This window comes from Nilaparvata lugens, chromosome 2 (genome assembly GCF_014356525.2).
Source record: "Nilaparvata lugens isolate BPH chromosome 2, ASM1435652v1, whole genome shotgun sequence".
Classification (NCBI taxonomy): domain Eukaryota; kingdom Metazoa; phylum Arthropoda; class Insecta; order Hemiptera; family Delphacidae; genus Nilaparvata; species Nilaparvata lugens.
Window position 1 is genome coordinate 56,139,445 of NC_052505.1, and position 22,547 is coordinate 56,161,991.

General features: G+C 32.5%; 1 protein-coding gene across 1 annotated transcript; it reads left to right on the forward strand.

The window, feature by feature from the left end:
- Positions 1–535: 535 nt before the first annotated feature.
- Positions 536–19,242, forward strand: LOC111054795 (eukaryotic translation initiation factor 3 subunit F-like). Its single transcript, XM_022341899.2, has 2 exons — positions 536–789; positions 18,857–19,242. The coding sequence occupies exons 1-2, from the start codon at positions 545–547 to the stop codon at positions 18,927–18,929; spliced, it is 318 nt and encodes a 105-aa protein (XP_022197591.1). The 5' UTR covers positions 536–544; the 3' UTR covers positions 18,930–19,242.
- Positions 19,243–22,547: the final 3,305 nt, after the last annotated feature.

Genomic DNA, 22,547 nt, shown 5'->3' on the forward strand with positions numbered 1-22,547 from the left:
GAGGAAAAACTCATTTTTGTCTATCTATCTTCTTTAGAAAACATGTTTACTTTAATAAGTTCAAGATGGTAACTAGGTATATTAACAAATTGATATTGTAGCAAACATAGTATATCATTCTCAATAGAATTCATAGTATATCTATTTGAAATCCATAATGTGTTAGTTTTTAGAAGTGTGAATGAATTGTTATTTTGATGATTGATAGTAGCTTAGCCTACATTTCGATTTGGACTGTAGTATACATTTGAAAAGGGACAGTCTTGGGCATAAGCCTGTTGTGCCTCCTCATATTATTGTAAGAATAATTGTACGACTGAGAAAATAAATGAATAGAACAATATATTCTTCTGGTCCAAAGTATTCAATCTTTCGCTACAAATTCTCTATGCTTTTACACTCCAGAGCGAAGCATGGTCCCTCGATATTGTTCATATTATAACATGGTTGTGGATGGGAATGTCATGACAATTACAAGATTCGTATTTGTGCCACAATTTGCTTAACTTGAACCTTGATACTTTTTCCAGATAAACCATTGCCTATGATAGAGCCTCAATATATATCCACTTCAACCAGAATGATTAATGTGGACATGCCACCCGAATCTACAGCTGCATCTACACCTGTATCTATACCTGCATCCACCCCTGCATCATCACCTCCATCTACACCTGTATCTACACCTGCATCTACACCTGCATCTACACCTGAATTTGCATCTGCATCTTCAACTGAACCTGCAAAGAATGTTGCAGCAGTCCATTCAACAGAGCTGGCCTCACCACCGTAAGAACGATCACAACATTTTTGCATTAATATTGCAAATTTGCACATGAGTACGCACATAATTATTATGATGGATGCAAAATGCATATGATGTGCAATTTGTCACAGATAAGCTCAAGTTCCACTAAAATATATAGGAAGGGTTTCGACTACTAGAAATATCATTGGAATAATGATTTTATTTATCAGAGAATACATTATACAACAACAAAAATAATAATTGAAAATTAATATTAATGAATCCTTCTGATTAAATTACACTTATGCAAAGTTTCAAAGCTTGACCATGGGAGTATCTACAAAAATTAAAAAAAAATTACATTGAACTACTGCCAAAACAAAAAAATTATAATAAAAATAAAAGATGACAAATTCACTTGATTTTTCCCCTACCAGCTATATATATATTCATATATATTCACAGAAAACACCTTAAAGTTTTATAATATAAATATGAACAGAATACACATGACAAAGATAGATTAAAAACTCACATTCAAACAAAAATTTTCAGGAGCTGGGCTCCCTTTGTCAATCAAACAGGAAGACTTCAAGGAAAAACACTTTCTTAAGTGTTTTTAATCTATCCTTGTCATGTGTATCCTGTTTATATATATATATATATATATATATATATATATATATATATATATATATATATATATTATATATATATATATATAGGTTCATTCCTTAACACAAAGTTGGTCTTTTGTATAAATCTTTACAACTCATGTTGGTACGTTCGCGTAAGATGGTCCAAGCATCTTTAGTAGCTCCACAGACCTATCATGTGATGGCGTTTGTGTAATGGAGTATAATAGCTCACTCCCGTGGGTCTGAGCGTTCGCGCCATTTATTCAGACTGAACTTGATTTGAGGTTATGTATTGAAGTTCGCGCCGTTTCTGTTGTGAATGGAATATTCTTGTCTCGTCTGTCAGCTGTCTTGTCTGTCAGCTGTCTGTTGTCTGCAGGTGCAGAGTGGAAGTGATATTGTGTTTTGTGATGTTGTGATTGTGTCAAAATGTTCAAAAAGATTATTCAAGCAGTGATCAAATTTTGAATTCAACTTTAAAAGGTAAGTCAGTTATAGAATTATAACTTGTACTTGAATTATTATAATTACTTGTACTATTTAGCTTGCTTCTTTTACAATTATTTCCTTATGAGATTTAGTAATGCTTTAAGGTTATTAACATTTTGAAACGAAATCAAGAATAAAACACATCAAAAGTAGAAATTAAAAGTAAACCGCATCACTACTCACAGAGTGTATGTAATTGAGTGATTGGAAATAAATAAATGTAACAAAAAATAAAATCGTAAATGTAATTCCTTCATTTCTATTACTACTTACAAGCTCAACTAAGTTAAATCTGCACAAGAATCTTATTCTATTAGGATATATACAATAAATATATACCTGGATAGAATTGGTAAGAAGCTCATTGGCAATAAAATTCTCAATTGCATAAATAAATATTTAGATCATAAAAGTCAAGTTAGTCCTAAAATCATTCCTCTTCAGCCATGCAATTTTTCATAAATAACTCTTTCAATAGGTCCGAAGATAGGAATGGATATTTATTTATTTATTCAATCAATGAGAATTACTCAACTTACAGAAAAGTACCACAGGCTTATACGCCCAAAACGGTTCCAATTCTAATTTATACAACAGTCCAAATGTAGCTAGGTTATGTGATATGCAAACAATACCAATCCTGGGCCTAGGACTAATGATGAATAAACAGCTAATGAAACTTTTCTAAACACTATATCTTTGAATGTCCAGGGTATATCAAACAAATAAGAATATATTTCCCTCTTATTATGTTATAAAACTATAGCCTAATGCTAAGATAATTACTGTTGCTGAACACTGGTTAACAAACGATGACTGTAGCTGTCTCACAATACCTGACTATGAACTTGGGTCCTTCTATGGAAGGAAAAATTTCATTCATAGTGGAGAAGCAATTTTTTTAATTAATGGATTGAAATTAGAAGAATTAAGCATAGTAAAGGAACTTTCTATAGAAATGATTTGTGAAGCTGCTGCAATTGAACTTCCAAATGAAAAAATAATTGTTTAGTCATTGTATAGACCCTATAATAATGATGTTAGTTTTTTAACAACTCTCTATCCTGTCTTAATGATATATTATGTGCCATTTATAAATGTAACTATAATTTAATATTATGTGCCGATTTCAATGTCAACTTTGATGTAAATGATAATTTTAATAGAGATCTTTGCAATTTGTTTGAATGTTTTGGTATCCATATTTCTACAAAAATGAAATCACTAGACCAGGCACACTGAATAAAGGCCACTGTATTGATAATGTTGTGACTGATATTCATGATAGCAGACATGTGACCTGAGTTATCGATACAAATCTACTGTCAGATCATCATGCCCTACTATTTAAATCTTTAATAAATGTGAAAAATGACTCTCAAAGTTTCTCTAGTGTAAACAAAAAGCTAGATAGGTTAGTTAATTAATGATCAGAACACTTATTTATTTGTTAGGTTAATTAGTATCATACACTGGAGTGTGGTGTATTTGCTTAGCCTAATGATGCAAATGATAAGTTAAAGAAGTTTTTTGATTTGTATTTTATGTCAGCTGTTAATGCTGCTTATCCTCTTAGAGGTTTCAAAGTTAGTAAGCCTAAGCTGGATGATGGATGGTATACTGCTGATTTAATAAAGCTCAAACATAGTTGTGATGAATATTATAGCTTACTGAAATTTTTTAAGACTAATCAGTTTAGAGATAAATATAAAAGCTGTAAGAAAGAGTATAAAATTGCTATTAAGAATGCAAAAATAAATTATCCCAACAACAAAATAGAGCACTCAAAAAATAAAACTCAAGCTGCATGGAAGGTAGTTAAAATTCTTACAAATGTCAGAATATTATTTAGTGTTAGTTAAGTAATCTGGATTTTTTAAAATTAAATAGTGACTGCCATGGATATGAAACCAGAAATAGGAATAATATCAGAGTTCAATAGTTCAGGTTCACAACTTCACAAAAAAATCTTCTGTACACATCTGTTAAACTGTACAATTCATTACCACTAGATATTAAGGCACTGCCTCTTACATTCTTCAAAAGGAAATTGAAAACTGTACTGAAAGCTGAAAGTTTATAAAACATCCAAGAATTTCATGTAATTGACTGGACCAAATATTTGTAGGCTAATATTATTTGTATATATTAATTGTATTATGTAATATCTAGTACCTATTTTTGACATTTATCAATGCATTGTTAACAATGTCTATGATAATATAGATTCTTATTCTTATTCTCTCAAGAATGTGAACAAAAAAAGGCTTGCTCATTTTTGAAAGTGGATTTCATATTTATTTTTTGTTTGTATTCCAGTTTCCTACATCTTTGTGAGTAATGAGAGAATTGAACAAATACTTTCTGCATTAATTAAATTTATTACCTATAATAAATTAACTCATTACACATGGATGAGTGGATGAATAACCCCCATAATAATTTGAAATTAAAAATGGTTTTTGAATTTCAGAATTTTTTTTATTTCTACAATTTATTCCTGTTTATTATTTCATTTATTTTATAATAATTCCTGTTATATTCAATATAAACAATTTTCATAGATAGAGAATAGCTACAGTATCTTATATTCAATTTCTAGAAAATCACATGAAAATACATGTGAAACAATTGTGGAAAATGCACATTGTAGTGGGTTCTAGCACATACAATATTATTAGATTACAAACTCTACCTCTTCTTTGGTTCTAACCTTCTTATTGTGAACAACTTTTTTTGAAAATTGCAGCTTTGAATGCTTTATTGTAAAACGATGATACGTATCAAAAAAGTATTTCAGCTGTTGTTTTTTCCAAAGACTAAATTAAAATAATGTGTCATTTAGTGTGATGATCTCTTTCTTCGAGAAAGATTAGTTCAATTGAAGTAGATGGAAACAATTAATCAAACTTGAAAAGCTATGAATTTTATACATTGAAACAAATCCTGAAACAAGAAATCTAGCTTATTGGAAGAATAGCTTCCAAAATTACTAATGAAGCTAATAATAAAAATCAATGAAAAAAATTCCAATGTCACTTTAAAAATCATAAATTGAATCTATGAAGTGCATCAACAAATCAATTGCACTCAGCCTATCAGCTTGGAAAATTATGTATTATCAATAAATTCAATCGAAAGAAAATACTGCAATTTGCCTATTGGAAGAATCCTTACAGACATCGCAAGGAACGGAGAACCAAAAATTCAAATTCTATCAGCCAGTTGTATAAAAGAAAATCAAACCATGAGATGACGTCTTTAATGGAGCCACTGCAGCCACTTCCCTGTTCAGCTCTGTATGATGACGTCATCTTATGTTAATTAAATTACATTTTCTTTTGTGCAACTTGCCGTTTGTGTTGGAACTTGGAATTATGACATCCCTATTGTCTGTACAGGTAGATCGGAATTTTCTCTTTTATTATATTTGGAACCTACCCACAAGTTATGTATGGTAGCCATTCAGCTTATTAATTTTTTTTGTCCAAAAAGATGTGGGGTCCCAAATTTGAGAATGATTTTCAATATCTTTTATCTTATCAATTCGAGTGATAGCTCATTTTACTCTAGAACATGGTATGCCATAGTGGAGTAGGTCAATTTCCACACAGAAAATAAATAAATAAATAATTTTATTCATGGAGGCAACAGGTAAAAACCCATTTTGCCTCCTTCACACATTACAATAATACACTATACAATCAAAAAATGTATTTTAAGAATTAAGTATGAAGAATAATGTTAAAAAACAAGAAATGTAATGTAAGTGAAATAATAAGAAATGGAAATTGAATGAATCAAAAATACTAACAAAAGTATGTCAAATGAATGAGAATGAAATTAAATATAAGATTTTAACAATTTTAGAAAACTTGAAATCAATAATTACTGTATTCAATTAATCAATTATCAATAAACTACAATAAATTAATCAATAGGCCTGAAAAATAATTATTCAATTGATCAATAATTATCAATATATCACAACAAATAAATCAATATTTATAATAAGAAAATTGCAAAGGTAATTAATTAAACCCTGAACTTTAAAACTTAATAAAGTCTGTTGATTCAAGTTTAGCCTACAATGAAAAGAAAAATAGAATGTCTGTGAATCACTACCACATAAAATTAATGAAAGAAAGGAATGCAAATCACGAAATGACAAATCATATAATATTATCGACTAGATCGCACGCCATCCTACGGAATTTGTACGGGGAGAACCAAAAGATATCCAAGTGCTGAGAACAACTATTGAAAATTCTCTGTGCTCTATTCAGAGGAGAGTTATAATGACTCACCGTTCTGGAGCATGAGATATGAAAAGAAAAGGTCGAACGACGAGCAATGGTATTTTATATAAATATTAATTTTGGAAAGCAGATACGGAGAATAAATTTTGTTATTTAAAAGATTATAAAGGAAAAGAAGAGATTTGACGTCACGTCTGACTTTCAGTGATTTAATTTGAAACATACTTCTTAAAGAATTGGTAGGGTAATCAAACGGGCAGAAAACATTGTGCTTTTTATAATAAATACATCTCAAGAATTTATTCTGCATTCGTTCTAGTATTTGAATCTGTTCATTATAATATGGATTCCAAATTTCGCTAGCATATTCCATCAGGCTTCTTACAATTGATTTGTATAACAGTACCAAAGGCACTATGTCTCCAAAGGGTGAGCATGTCCTCAAGATGAATCCCATCTGCTGATTAGCTCTGTTAGATATGTAATCTACATGTGCATTGAAAGAAAAATCAGAACTGAAAACCACTCCAAGATCCTTGAACGATTCCACCTTTTCTAACGGTATACCATTTATATGGTAAACATGTATGAAAGGAGAAGACTGTCGAGTAAAACTCATGAATTTACATTTTCCTACATTTATTTTTAGTTCATTTGTAACACACCACTTGGACAAATTGTCAATGTCAATCTGTAAATCATAACAATCTCTCAGATCATTGACTTCTTTGAACAACTTGACATCATCTGCATACAAAAGACATTTTGATTTATTGATAACAGATGGGAGATCATTGATGAATAAAATAAAAAGGAGTGGCCCAAGGTTAGAGCCCTGAGGTACCCCCGATGTGCACTCAAAGAATTCTGATTTATATTGTTGAATTTTTACATATTGTTTTCTTGCTTGAAGGTAGCTCTGAACAAGATGAACCAGAGTATCGCAGAATCCCAACACTTTAAGTTTTCTTATCAGAAGTCTATGGTTGATAGTGTCAAAGGCTTTTGATAAATCTGTGTAAATAACATCAGTACGCCCTCCATCATCTAGAACATGTGACACTTCATTACTAAAAACCATAAGATTGGAAACAGTGGAGCGACGAGGTAAAAATCCATGCTGCTGGGGTGAAATAATTCTCTGACCCTGATCATAAATTATGGAATAAATAACTTTTTCAAAAACTTTAGAAAAACAATTTAAAATAGAAATTGGCCTATAATTTTTTATATCATTTCTATTTCCAGATTTGAAAACTGGAGTAACCCTTGCCACCTTCCATTTTGAAGGAAATTTACCCGTCCTCAAAGATAAATTAAAAATAAATTTCAATGGCTTTATCAAAAAAAACTAAACAAGTAGAATAGAGGACACATTATAAAATTGTTTTGTAACTAACTAGGTTTTGTATGTAATTTATTGTAATTTATCTAATATGTTGTGTAATTGATCTTGTAGTTTTTTTTTTTTTTGGGAAATAAACATTCATTTAAATATTTGTTCATTTTACTCAGCTCTTCAAGGTGGGTTCAATGCATATCGGTTACCTGATTGAACCTTACCTAACCCTAACGCATGCCTTCGCCACAACCAACCTCACCAGACATGTGTATTTTAATGAAATGATTATAAACTCAACTTTTTGGAATGGGATTGCTCCAAAAATACTTCAACAGTGTAATAAATAAGTCAACAGTGCAATTCATTAAAATATACATAGCCTATCTGGTTAGGTTAGAGGTACTAGTGAGGTTTTGTCAGGCAACCGAAATATGCATTGAAACCGCCTTGAAGAGCTGAGTAAAATGAGCTATCACTCAATATGAAAGGACAAATATTAAGAATTCTCTAATTTGGAGAAAAAGAAGAACAAGATGACAAAGAAGGAGAAGCAGAAGAAAAAGAAAAGTTGGGAAAAAAGTAGGTGTTATCCAATGTACCTACAAGGTACCGTACTGGTATACAAAATACAAGGTATACAGAATACAAGATACTGGCCACGAAAAGATGCGCGTTGACAAATCCAAACCAGCTGGTCGGTGTGACGTCATTGGTGCTCTAAAAGTATATTCTTCCTATCTTTTCAATGTTAAATTGACAACTTTGTAAGTCTTTTTCTCAAAAAGTACATAACTTTCCAGTACCATCAACATCCCCTACGATTAATACAAGAATTTATCTTCAATTTTTTTAGAAATTCAATACTTTTGGACGGCTGGATCTTTCAGAATGATCGATTTTGTAAGAGCCTGCTCATCGAATAACTGTTGCTCTCTTATTGAAAATTAACATGCTTTCCCTGGCTCTTTTGTAATTCAATTACTCAATGCTGATCAATTTGATAAAGCGATCATTGAATAAGGAATTAAAAACGTGGAAACATTAATTAGAGTATAATATTATTTCTCTCAACATCCTTCATATCTTGTCTGTATATTACATAGAATCAGTAGAACATCTTGCCGGTTCAACATCTTTAATCCTTTAGGAGTGCACTCTTAATTCAGGAAAAAAACGATATACACATATACACATACTTTAACCAGGTGATGGTTGTGTGTTACGGTCACATACAATATTTATCTTTTTTCTTGAGCAGCTTTGTAAGTCTTTTTCTAAAAAGTATATAACTTTCAAGTCCCATCGACATCTCCTACGATTTATACAATATTTATCTTCAATTTTTTTTAGAAATTCATCACCTTCGAACTCCTAGATCTTCCAGAATTCTCGATAATGTAAGGGCATACCGGTTTGGCGATAGAGAACTCTCATTTGTTACTACGAGAAGGGATACTCGTAGAATGAATGAATAGATTTTATTTGTCAACATTTGAAAAGATGAATGGCTTCAAAGGTTTTCTACTGGAGGTTTTCTATTCAAAGTTCTAATTCCCCAACAATTATAAAGTTGAGAAAAGGTACTGAATGTAGCCTATTTCTCCTAGTAATACTTTGAGTGATAATATAGACCTATACTTCTTCAATCACTGTTTTTATCAGCATAATAATTAGGCTTGGCTTGAATACTTTATTGCTGTTATTTCGAGCTTTCTCGTTATTTATTACGTTGTACACATTCGAGCTGTTTCCTTTGTTCATTGTGATATTCTTCTGCAAACTCAACCAATATCTATCCTTTCAAAATTGATTCTAATACCAATCTAAATACAGAAGACATATAAAGGAAGAGCTAATATTAATTAGATAAAAGTAAAATCAAGAGCGGTTGCAGAGAATAAAGGTTGTTAGTGCAGGGCATTCCATCAGTGATTTGAAAGGAGAATGTGGATGATCAACAGATGGAGATGATAAGCGCACCACTTTCCTCCCTTATGATATTATATTATGATATTTGATTATTTCGTTTGTTATTACCAATCAATTGGATTGATCAACAATTAAATTCCAATTTAATTTTCGATAAAGAACTTTATTGGTTTCAAAATTATTTACACTCAGTGACCAAGGCACAATCTAGTAACATAATTTTTATCACATATACATCACTCACACTCTATGTGGTAGAAAGCCCCAATATATGGAACAGAAGGAAGTATGGGGTGATAGTATAGCACTCACATTCATAAATGCATTATAAACTGAATAATTTGCTATTTGAAAAAATATCTTAAAATATGCCCAACTATATTATCTTTCCGGTAAAGGAAAATAATGTGGAGATTGAAAATAATTGGAATTTACCACGCACATTATCCTGTTTTAAGTTTATGAGAGTTCAATTTCTAGAATTGAAATGCCCTCCGAGTTGATTAAAGGGATTGTCATCCTTTCTATTCTTTCAAACAGGAATTCAACCGATCACTTGCCTTATAGAATTATCAAGTTTATTAGAAGGAATATATTGTAGGATACTTATAGTATGAATTCATATTCATACGCATACTTTTCAATGTATGATTCATTTTCATTAAATTCATTATTATTGAATCATGAAGAGTTGATTTTCCCTTTCACAAATAAATAAAGAATGAGAGTTCTACAATAAGTACCAATTGAGAATTCCTCTTACAAATATTTAAATTAGAAATATGTGTTTCAGAATACGAGATCAAGTATTCAATATAATTATTGAGAATTCCTCACGCTCAATCCATGCTTTAATATAATATTCGCCCTTATATTTTTTGTTATAGTTTTCAATTATAAAGATTCAACCAGAAAACTATTTCCTCATCAAGTATGTGAAAGCCATAATTTTCCTGAAAAAAGAGTTCCTCCTAAGGGATTAGGCAAGGAGTTCTATTGATTCTACATATGATATACAGTACACAGACAAGATAAAGGATTGTGAAAGAAATAATAGTACAATCAATATTTCATGTTCTTAATACCTTATTCAATGATCGATTTATCGAATTCATTAGCATTGTGCCGTGCTTTGAATTTAGAAAGTTAATTTTGAATTTAGAATTTAGAAGCACACACAATATAACTTAATAAAAGGGATGCTTGATAAACATACCTAGTGCTAGAGAACGGGAAACCAGAAATGACAAGAGAGACAACGAAATAGAGAGAAGGTATCAACTATATTGTCACCTCTTACAGTTAAATTCAACAATTAATAAAACAAAGAAGTTAATAAAACAAAGAAATCAATAAACAACAAATAAAACAAGAAGAAGAATCATGAAAACCGGAAATAAAATGACTAAATTTAGAAAGTTATCTCTGATATACTTAATTCGGTAATAACCTACTCTGTATGCTCTACATTTTAAAACGTTTTAGATTGAATCATAAAAGCTTAAAGGACTCTAATTTCAAAAGAGCAATTATTGAAAATTATCATAGATATGTCTCAGAAGTTAATCATAAATAACAATAAATATTTTAAGAAAAGATCCACATAAAATTCATAAAATTCTTAGAACATTAAATTTAGAACACACTTGGAAACTTTAAAACACTATCAAAACATTATCAAATATTAATGATCCCCCCCCCCAATAATAACTATTCTGTATCTTTATATCATGAAAGCTGCAAGGACAAACATTCCTCAAGTATCACATCATGGTATACTACCTTAAAAAAAACTATTCAAAAATATATGTCATCAAAGCAAATTTAGGAAAGGTTAGGGTCCTTGAAACTTCATTTGATTCTTTACAACTTTAAGATGAGAATTATTTTATAACATTAATTTAATCAATAAGGGACCTTTAAAACAATTCATGTACTCATTCAACCTTTAGTAGTTTAAAAGATTATAATTATTTATAAATTTAAAGAAAACTGAAATTCCCAGCTGGATCCTTACAGAGAAAATATGGCCTCACTTTTCAATGTAAAGATACAACTGAAAATCTATTACTCAAACCAAATTAATAAAATTAATAATCTATCTATCCCCAATAATATCTCAAAAGTATGATTTAACAAAAGTCTAATTCCGCACGTTTTAATTGATTGAAAGTCTGTCGTCACTAAAACCCATTTTGTCACATCCGGAGTTCCTGGGACGTTCGTTTAATTTGGAAAAAAGTTGTTACCTCATAGCTGTTTCTTCAAATTGAATCTAGGCTCGGTGATCGAGCTCTACACGTCCAGATGGACAGGAGACAGCATACCCCAAGCTTCTAGAACGGCCATCGATTCAGAGGCGTCTCAGTGGCTTAAAGACACACGTTCATGAACCCATGAAATGATAGATTCGTACGTTGATCCCATACTCGATGTTCCCGTACTTACACCGCTGTTAGAATAAAAAAAATAAACTAGGATAATACAAATTAACTTAACATGAGTTATATAATAAAATCAACCTATTTCAGGTTATATAAACTCAAATCAAGATTATTACTTTAAAACGGAAATAGGCATTACCTACTTCAATATCTTGATTTAATAGAATAGAATTTATTAGTAATCAGGGTTATGCCCTATACACAAAGCGATGAGTACATAGTATTCCATAATAGGCCTACATGATTCACACGTTGATTGAATTACTTCATAATAAGGTATTTCGAGTATTGTTGTTAGTTTAGTCAGTTCTCTTACATAAATCACATTTATGGTGTAATTTAAAAGAATAAATTACATGATAGATGTTTCCTGAATAATCATGAAAGCTTTTCCTAAGCATCAAAAGACAAATAAAATCTATAACCAAAAAATACTGATAGAGCTCATAAAAATATACTGTAAACATCAGTTGGTTTGGTTGGTTGGTTGGTTGGTTTGGTTTGGTTGGTAACCAACAGTAATTGAAATTTAGGTTAATAGTTCCTCTTCAAAAATAGTTTAAATCAAACAAATATCTTAATTCCTACTAATAGGTACTCTAAATTTCTACAGAACATATATCGTTAATTTTCTTCCAACATTTTTCAGTTTGAATTACCATTTCCATCTTCCATTCAAATCAAAAGGACTATTCTCAATTTTTACACTTTAATTACGGTACATTACAATAAATACTTTGATGGAAGCTTTCATTGAAGATAATTTCCTTAATAATATTATAAATCTATGACGTACCTTTAGTAGCGGTTATAGGAGAAAAATCTCCATTGTGAGGTGACAATTTGATACTCTCTCTCTCTTCTTAATTAAAGCGACTACAGAGGCAAAAAGACTAAAAATGCTGCTGGAACAAAAGGTTCCAGAGCCAAATACTAAAAAAAGCCTAAAGCTGGCATGGCAGCCATGATTAATACAAAGTTCTGAACAGACTACATTTAGTACTGCTAATGACAGTCGACAGACGCTGAGTGAGTCCACTTCGCTTTTCTCGTCTTGAGGTGGACAGCTGTGAGATCGTCCATACTAAATAGACCTAACCAACACCAACTATGATTGAGAGTTACAATTTTCTAGAAAAATTTCCACCAATAGAAAGGAACGTTACAACTACAATTCAAGATACATTCTCCCACCAAGTGACAGCTATTTTTCCTTGACGACTACAAATTCCTTGCCTTATAAGGTTGTGAACCAGACTTATATTCTAGGAAAATCGTTGATCTTCCCACAACTTCTACACACACACCTATAGAGTCGACACTACACAACGCAAAAAGCAAGGCTCATGAACTAAGCTGTTGCTCCAGGAAAATTGATGTTATTCTTAGGATAGCTTCTACGCACACACTTACAGAGTCAACACAACACAACACAGAAAAGCAGAACAGCAAAATCCATTTTTATAACAGGCTAACTTCTCAGGCTAATTTGCATAATTCTCATCACTCATAATTGTAACAATATTTATTGTTACAGCATTGAGTAATTGAATTACGAAAGAGCCAGGAAAAGCATGTTAATTTTCAATAAGAGAGCAACAGGTATTCGATGTAGGCTCTTACAAAATCAATCATTCTGAAAGATCCAGTCGTCCAAAAATATTGAATTTTTAAAAAAAATTTAAGATAAATATTGTATGAGTCGTAGGAGATGTCGATGGGACTTGAAAGTTATTTACTTTTTGAAAAAAAGACTTACAAAGCTGCTAAATTTAACATTGGAAATATAGGAAGAATAGATATTTAGAGTACCAATGATGTCACACTGATCATCCGACTCTGATCATTAAAAGATCGAGATCCACGTGGCCAGTACCTTGTATTCCAAGTAACTTGGTGTTATCTACAGCTTCCACTTTTATAGAGAGATAAAATGAATGCATATCGTTTGAACTTGCTGGTTCAAGTTCAACTACCCAATAGCGTTGTAGCGTTGTTACGCGGGAAAAGTTATCCAATTCAGTTCCTTGGCGGGCGACAGCTGAACGAAGCGCGACTTTTGAAAATTTCTGCCTAGCGTCACAACTCTCATAATAATTATGTTTTTTCGGCTTAGGAAGGTGAAGGAGTCATGGGAAAATTCTACAAAAAGTCGTGAACGTTTTTTTCATATATTTGAGATTCTTCTAAATTTTTAAATCAATCTGTCCAAATTTAACAAAGTTATAAACATTTTCAAATGTGATGCTGGTTAAGAATAAAAATAGAGTAATATCCGTATTCCCTACCAGACATTCAGCTGAACTTTGAGTTCTCATTTTATTCTATGGAAAAATGAATGCATTTTTAGCATTTCTGAGCTTGGAATCATATTTTTCAAATGTTTCTTCATATCTTTATCCAATCAGGTACAATTTATATAATATACAGTGATGCAGTAATTAAGGTTTCTATTACATAAATACATACATTACATAAATTAATAAATATATACATTATATAAATTACATACTTGAGTATATTCTTACCATTGAACAGACCAACACGAATTGTAGAGATTTAAACAAAAGACCCACCTTGTGTTTAGGAATGAACCTACACTCCTATGGACGAATACTTCGTATACAAATCAATTTGTAGCATTCGCTTGTTAGCATTTGTTAGCATTTGTTGTAGCTCAATTTGTTAGCATTTTTTCAAACAGTTTGTAGCATTCGATGTTTTAATGATTCCAGTAGTCCTTCATTATTGTACTTTCTTGTGTATGTCACTGCAATAAACTGGATTAATTGATACACGAAATAATTCTAAAATCAATATAACAATAGGCAGTGTTTGATAAAGATGGTATTGTAATTAAAATTCATTCAAAGACCTGGCATGCTGCCCAAAAGTCTTCATTCAGTTTTAACAATCGAAACCTTGATATTATTCCAGCAAATAAGTTTGAATTTCACGGCCATTCCCCAATTTCATTCAGATGTTCATACCTTAAGATTAGTGTGGTTAATTTCTGATGAGAAAGTCAAAAACATTTTTTTTAATTTCCAATAATTGATAGATACCCAAAAGTCAAATTCTTTTATATTAACAGCCCATTTTTTATATTCTCAAGAGAAGGGATGTTTAAAACCTTTATGGTCGCTCACACCATTAGCATCCACCGACCTTGCCACCCACTGAAGCTTGCAGCTCCTGAACACATGCCTTGTATCCCCAAAAATTCCCTAATGTAATGCTTTTTGTCTGTCATCTTGAACATGAAAAATTTCATTTCATGAAAACTGTACTTGTTTTATAGTTGTTATTGTCTCTCTAAGGGCCATTTGCACAGTGACAGTTTAAACGAAAATTCCATCTTAAACTGGATTAAATCCATATCAAGTCTCGTTTGTTATAATGTGTTACATTTTGAGTTTAAGCCACCAGCTGATTAAATTCAGTTTAAGCTTTGACTGTGCAAATGGCTCTTAATTCGGTAATTCCCTTTCAACTGATACAGCTCATTGGGGTTTTCAGGGTAATCTCCTAGATTTCTACATTTATTGAGCATGCTTGACTTATTATGCAACCTCAAATAAATAAATAAATCAACTTTATTAATCAACTTTAAATGCATAAAAAAACGGTGCTTGTACAATTTTTTTTCCTTTACATATTCTGACAACATGAAAATCTTAGTCTATTGACAATGCTCTACAAAATGTTTTGAGTTATGTGCAATACAAGTTCATGGAGCCGGTTGCTGGTTGATTCAAACAAATCTCAAATCATTATTACAAAGACGAACTATGGCAACGTTTGATGGACCTTCATGAGGAGTGAAATTTATTTACTATATGAGAATTGGCAACACAGCTCAGCGGACCAAACATAGGAGCACATTTCACGCAGCAATTATAATATTGAAGGACCTTCTTGAGGAGTAAAATTTGCATGCAACTCCAATGTTGGGGCCAAATCACTCAAGACCCAACATAGGAGTAGATTTTATATAGCAGAATTATATAAGCACTTTGGAGGTTAGAAAGGACCATCATGAGGTGAATAACTCTACAAGGATCTAGATTAATTATGGATGAATATATCATAAATTGAGTGGAATATAACCATTCAGCAAGTCAAGTTCTTCAGGTATAACATAATAGTTTTATTTTGTGACTATCTGATCAAATTTAAAATGGGGGGTCCCGGGGAACTACATAAGAGTTGAAATTTTACTGGACCCACAACAGGCACAAAAAAGTAAATATATATATATATATATATATATATATATATATATATATATATATATATATATATATATAAATCAAAACAGGAGACACAAGATATGAATAGATTGAAAACACTTAAAGACTTACATCAGAAATTTTCGGAGACTGAGCTTCCTTCCTCAACCTAGCAGACTGCAGTTTCGAATCCAACCTATATATATAGGTTAGTATATATTTATATAGGTATGGGATATATATATATATATATATATATATATATATATGTACATCTTCCATGACAAGTGGCAGCCGATAATGCTTATTTCGCCATTACAAGTAGCAGCCCCCACTTATGGCAGCCATATACGGCTGCCACTTGTTTTTCCATTGATAACTCATCTCCGAAATTTCGAAAATGCCTAAAAAAAATTGTCCATCAGATTTCAAGGTTCAAAGAACTCGATCATAACGGTTTTCAAAAAAGTAATATGTCGTTACCTATGCATAAAAAAATACATTTATTTACAGAACAATATTCACATTATTTTACAATTTTAGAAAATTAATGTTTGAAAACAATATCTGACAGGTGACGGCCGTTTTCAGCAATGCACTTTACAAGCCGCTCTCGGAAGTTGGATTGTACTCTTTCTAACATTGCCCTGCCAATTTGTTCGACTTCCTCACGAATTGCTCCCTTTAGCTCTTGAAGTGTACGTGGTTTATGCTGGTAAACACGTGACTTCAGGAAACCCCACAAGAAGTAGTCGCACATGGACAGGTCTGGAGAATGAGGAGGCCAATCAATGTCACCAAACCGAGAAATGATGCGACCACGAAAAACAGCCCGAATTGATTCCATTGAATTTCTTGCTGTGTGAGCTGTCGCACCGTCCTGCTGAAACCATACTTGCCGGATAGGAATACGTTTCCTTCTTAATTCAGGAAGGAAGAATTCAGTGAACATCTGTCTATAACGTTCTGAGGTTACAGCTACAGTGGTCCCGTTTTCGTCTTCAAAAAAGTATGGACCAATAACAAATATACTGCTCACAGCACACCAAACTGTCACCTTGGGACTGTGTAATGGTCTCTCATGCATTAATTTTGGATTTTCATCTGACCAATAACGATGGTTCTGCTGATTAACGGTACCATTCAAATGAAAATGTGCTTCATCTGTCGTAAACAAAATGATTTTTTCATTTTGGTCAAATATGGCCCCCATTTCTCGAGCAAAATTCAGCCGCTTTGAATAATCGCCAGGATTCAATTGTTGAACCATGGCCATTTTGTAGGGATGAAATCCTAGATCTTCATGTAAAAGATGCCTTACTGACCGATCACTGATGTTCAGTTCAGAAGAATGTCTCCTAGCAGATCGATTAGGACTACGAAGTATGGCTTGCCGAACTCTTTCCACATTTCGTGGAGTGCGTACAGTGCGATGAGCCCCTGGTAGTCGTTTATTCATTACTGTTCCTACTGAACGAAATGATTTTACCCAACGTAAAATGGTGTTACGAGTGGGTACATTTTCATTTCTCGCAAGATTGAAATGACGACAAAACTCACACTGAACTGTAATGATACTCTCATTATTACGCACAAAACTGTTGTAAGTGAACACACGATGTTGCACATTCCAAGAATCCATGATGCCGATTAAACAATGACTAGAAAAAATTGTATGATCTACCGAACACATGTTCACCTCAGCTGGCCCAATCCGACTACCCAAATCAGAATACTATCTGTTCTAAAAACATCCACCCTTCCTGCGGCACCCAGTATTTCATTTTGATACAATGGAGATAATTATATCATCAGTGAACAACATATCTAATTCCATGAACAGAATTAACTCTATAGTGATCTATGTCTATAAAATAAATAGTATTTTCAACCATTTTATCATTGATTCCAGTCAATAAAACTTGATCTCTTATAGATGGAGTAAATAATTAATCTTACAGATTGAATAATAATGTTGATGAAAATTACACATATCTATATTTTACCCTCATTACTATCCCAATTGACATAAAAAATTCACGGAAATGGAATGGTACCATATAATGTTAATGATTCCATTATAATATTATTCAAGTCTGAGAATATAACTGAAAGATAATCTTCAATTCTATAGTTCGAAGCAGAACAAATTTCATAAACTTTCCAACACATCATTCCTTACCAAAATTCTTATGAATTTTCCTTCTGCAGTAAATAGAAACTTTAAATTCTTTGTTGCCTAACAAATTAGATTATAATTTCTGACAATCTTGCAAGCATCAAACGTTTTGGAAGTTGTTGATAGCTGATCAATTCTCACAAATCTTGCTATATAGTCTAGCTTGATCATACTTCAATGTCAATCCGATACTCCCGAGTTTATTTCCAAGATTTATGAAGCTCTCCCCAATCACTCAGTTGTCACATTCTATGGTAACTGGAGGAAAAATGTAATTTATGACTCATGAGTAGATGTGTGTTGCTGCACTCGGCTCTTGAGAGAAACTGTTTCTCTCGGCTATCGCTCACTTTATGCACAAATAAATATTGGGTATTGCTGATCGAACACTTTTTCTCCCAGATGACAACATCGAATCCACATAATAATAAATTTGACATTATTTATGTGTGAAAATGGACATTCAATTCTTCCACATCACAATAATTCCAACCTTCTAGTTATAAAAGAATATTCGATAGAGTTAATATCCTTATAAAACATAATTTACCGTATGTATTGGATATTCATTAGTTTCCATTGTTTCTCTGTTTCAGACGAACCTGCCCGCTCATGAATTTGTTCAAGTCCATTGGCATGGGTGCTGTTCGTAGTTTCATTGGGAGGTAGATTAGAAGAAAAGTAAATTAGGGGAATTAGAAGAAAACACAGAGAAAAAGGGAGAAGTCATGAGAGGAAAAAATTGTTTTTGAATTGTGTTCGGGATATCTTTTTGCACAATAATTACTATCATTATTATCATTACTATTTTTATTATCATAATTAATATCATCATTATTATTATTATTATTATTATCATCATTATTATTATATTATTATTATTATTATTATTATTATTATTATTATTATTATTTATTATTATTATTATTATTATTATCATTATTATTTTTATCATAATTGATTTCATTATTATAATTATTGTTCTGCACAATTGTTATTGTCATTATTATTTATCATTATTGTTTATTATTTTATCACTGTAATTCTATTCATAATTTTCTGGGGTGTTGGACTAATAGAGTAGAGTGATATTGTATTGAATTTATTTGATGTTTTGCATTCTCCTCTATCAGATCCTTATTATACACGGCCCAATAGAACAGTGACTCTCGGGTGCCAAGAAAAGAAATGGAAAGGTGTCTGTAGAAAAAGTGTCTGTCATCCTTCCTTGTTCTCCATTGAAGGAACTCCAAATTGCCTAGATTGTAGGCTTCCTGATAATTATAATTCAGTCCTCACAGTTGAGGGAAAAATTTATCACATAATATTCTAGCAAACCTACTTTGCACAGTCGATGTGATTCTTAATCTCTGCCAAATTACTGAAGCATTTCCTAGGCCCAGGACACATCTTACTGGAGTGCAGTATAACAAATAGAGGGAAACAGGATACTTGAAATATGTAGTGATCCAATTTAACATGCTAAGTTGCCTTCTTGCCATTCAATCCACATGCTCATTGTATATAAGCGTAAAGAAAATATAATATAAGAAGATTTATGGTGTAGGCAAGATGTATGGTGTATGGCATGGTGTAGATTGAAAATGGTGAAGCTCTCCATTTTTGATTTATTTTCGTTTTTTTAATTTTTTTTTATTTTTTTTACATTTTTTTTTTATTTTTTTTAAATTTTTTTTTTTAATTTTTTTTTTATTTGGATGACCTTGAGGTTAGGTTTGGTCGTCTTGGGTGATCTTGAGGTTAGGTTTGGTCGTCCTGGGTGACCTTGGTTAGGTTTGGTCATCTTGGGTGACCTTGAGGTTAGGTTGTGTCATTTTGGGTGACCTTGAGGTTAGGTTGGGTCGTCTTGGGTGACTTTGAGGTTTGGTTTGGTCATCTTGGGTGACCTTGAGGTGTGGTTGGGATCGTCTTGGGTGACCTTGAGGTTTAAGGCAGTTCTGGGACATTTGCTCCAGGATTGGCAATATAAATCTACTACATCTCATGAGTCAATTTTCTGTGGCTGATGAGGTCATCCAAAAAAAAAAAAAAAAATTTTTTTTTAAATTTAAAAAAAGTTAAAAAAAAATTGAAAAAAAAATTAAAAAAAAAATTGAAAAAAAAAATTAAAAAAACGAAAATAAATCAAAATATATCGGAAGGCCTCTCACCTACTTGTGAAGCATATATAGTGTGCACAACAGTGTAGGACCATCAGTGTTCAGCCACAAGCCATACAAGAGAGACATCCCTATCTGTGTGTGCTATCAGGTTTCATAGAACCCTGCGTTCCAAACATTACAGTGCTAGGCAGCTTCATATCCAAAGAATCCAAAGTTTCATATATTACAGTGCTAGACAGATGTATTTCTCAGTGTTTCACTAAGACACAGCCACACCACCACCGTTTATTGATCTATTTTTTTTGTTATTGGAAGTTCTTCCAAGGTGGGCGGAATGTTCAGACGTTATCCATGTTGCTCTGTTGTCTGGCGTTGTGTGGTAGAGGGGGCGATTGAGGGGTGATGCACATGCATAATCGCGGCCAGTTGCCGATTGACAGCCAATTAAACAGCTCACTTCTCATAATGTCTATTTTCAATGCCATTTTGATCTCTAGAGCAGCATGGCCATGTTGATCTAGAGTGGCGGGTCTCTCATGGACATCTTGATCTAGTAGGTCTACCATGGACATATTGATCTGGAGTGATAGGTCTCCATGACCATCTTAGTAAAGAGTGACAGGTCCTGCATGACCATCTTGAGCTAGAGTGATAGGTCCCCCATTGATACCCCTAATGATGATGGAGATTGGTGGGCGTGGCCATTAGTCATTTGACAGGGGGAAGTAGAGTGGGGGTCGTCGAAACAGCCTTCATTGAAAGTATAGTAAGGTGATTTCTTACCTATATGAAAGCATAGCAAGGTGATCTCTTACCTATATGAAAGCATAGCAAGGTGATTTTTTACCTATATGGAGGTCCAGATATAATCCATCGTATATGGTTGGGAAACAAAGGACCATGGTGCTTCTTCTCATTGTCCATTTCCAGACCACAACCTTTTATTACCTGATCAAAATCAATATTTTTGAATAAGTTGCGCTGTTGTACAACCTCTCTCATCCTAGACCAAGTCACGTTTATCAATCCATGAGTTGTGACTTGAACTGTATCCTTTCCAACGCACTAACAGCTTGTCTCAATTGGCTAGATATCTCTTGTCAAAAGTCTTTTTATACCTGCTCATTCTAACCTTGTCACCAGGCACAATATCCTGATTAGGACCTGGATAGAACCTACCTCTACACTCTGCATTCTTCTTCTGCAATTCTTCTCGATAGGCTTGATGCTGTTTACCGAGTCAGTCGAGTAGCACTCCCTCATGCTTCTTCTGCACATCTACTGACTGCATACCTATTGTTTGATGAATCTTGGCATTGAACTCCTTGAGAAGTGAGGTTAGAATATCTGTCCAACGATAGGTTCCTTTCTCAGTGAACTCAATCCACATTAACTGTTTAAGAGTTCTGTTGAAGCATTCCACTATGGATGCTTTCTTCTCTGATCTAGTTCAGTAATGATTCACATTATACTGTTGCACAAGTTGTTGAAATATTGTATTCAACCACTCTTCACCATCATCAGTATGCAGATTTTTCATTGGATGTTTATTGAATATAGGGTGCATAGCCCCAACAATGTCATTGGCTGACTTGTTCCTAATTGGTATAGCAAATGCAGCCTTACTAAGACAATTTATGATTGTAATAATGTACTTGTAACCTTTGTTCTGTCGAGCATATGGTATCATCTCAACAAGGTCAACTCGATAGAGGTCATCAAGACCTTTGACTGTAACCTTTCTTGTCAGAAAATGCCGACAAGCTTGCTTGTGCAGCTCTTGCGCTATCACTGTCTTATCCATACTGGAGATATGAACTTGCTAATTAGCATTTATATAGGCATCAAGCTGTTGAGCTCAACCATCATGGACTTCCTGCATAGTATGATAAAGACAAGTTTATCATAGTAGGATGCTTCCTATTGTATTTAATCTATCTTAAATGTCTAACAGTGCTTACTCTAGAAGTTGAAGGCTGTATGGAATAAGATGTACAACATTTTCATTTTTTTTTTTTGGAAAAAACACACTCTCTCTTTCATTGATACACAGCATAATATATATATATAGAAAATGAGCATTCATATGAATAATAAGATTATTTACATTACAATTCAATAGATTCAGTCCAATATATGAAGAACTATCTATTGATATAATTCA

Coding starts and splice junctions, on each gene's coding strand:
- LOC111054795 (XM_022341899.2), top strand. CDS start 545: ATGATAGAGCCTCAATATATATCCACTTCAACCAGAATGATTAATGTG. Junction 790..18,856: donor ACAGAGCTGGCCTCACCACC/GTAAGAACGATC, acceptor TCTCTGTTTCAG/ACGAACCTGCCCGCTCATGA.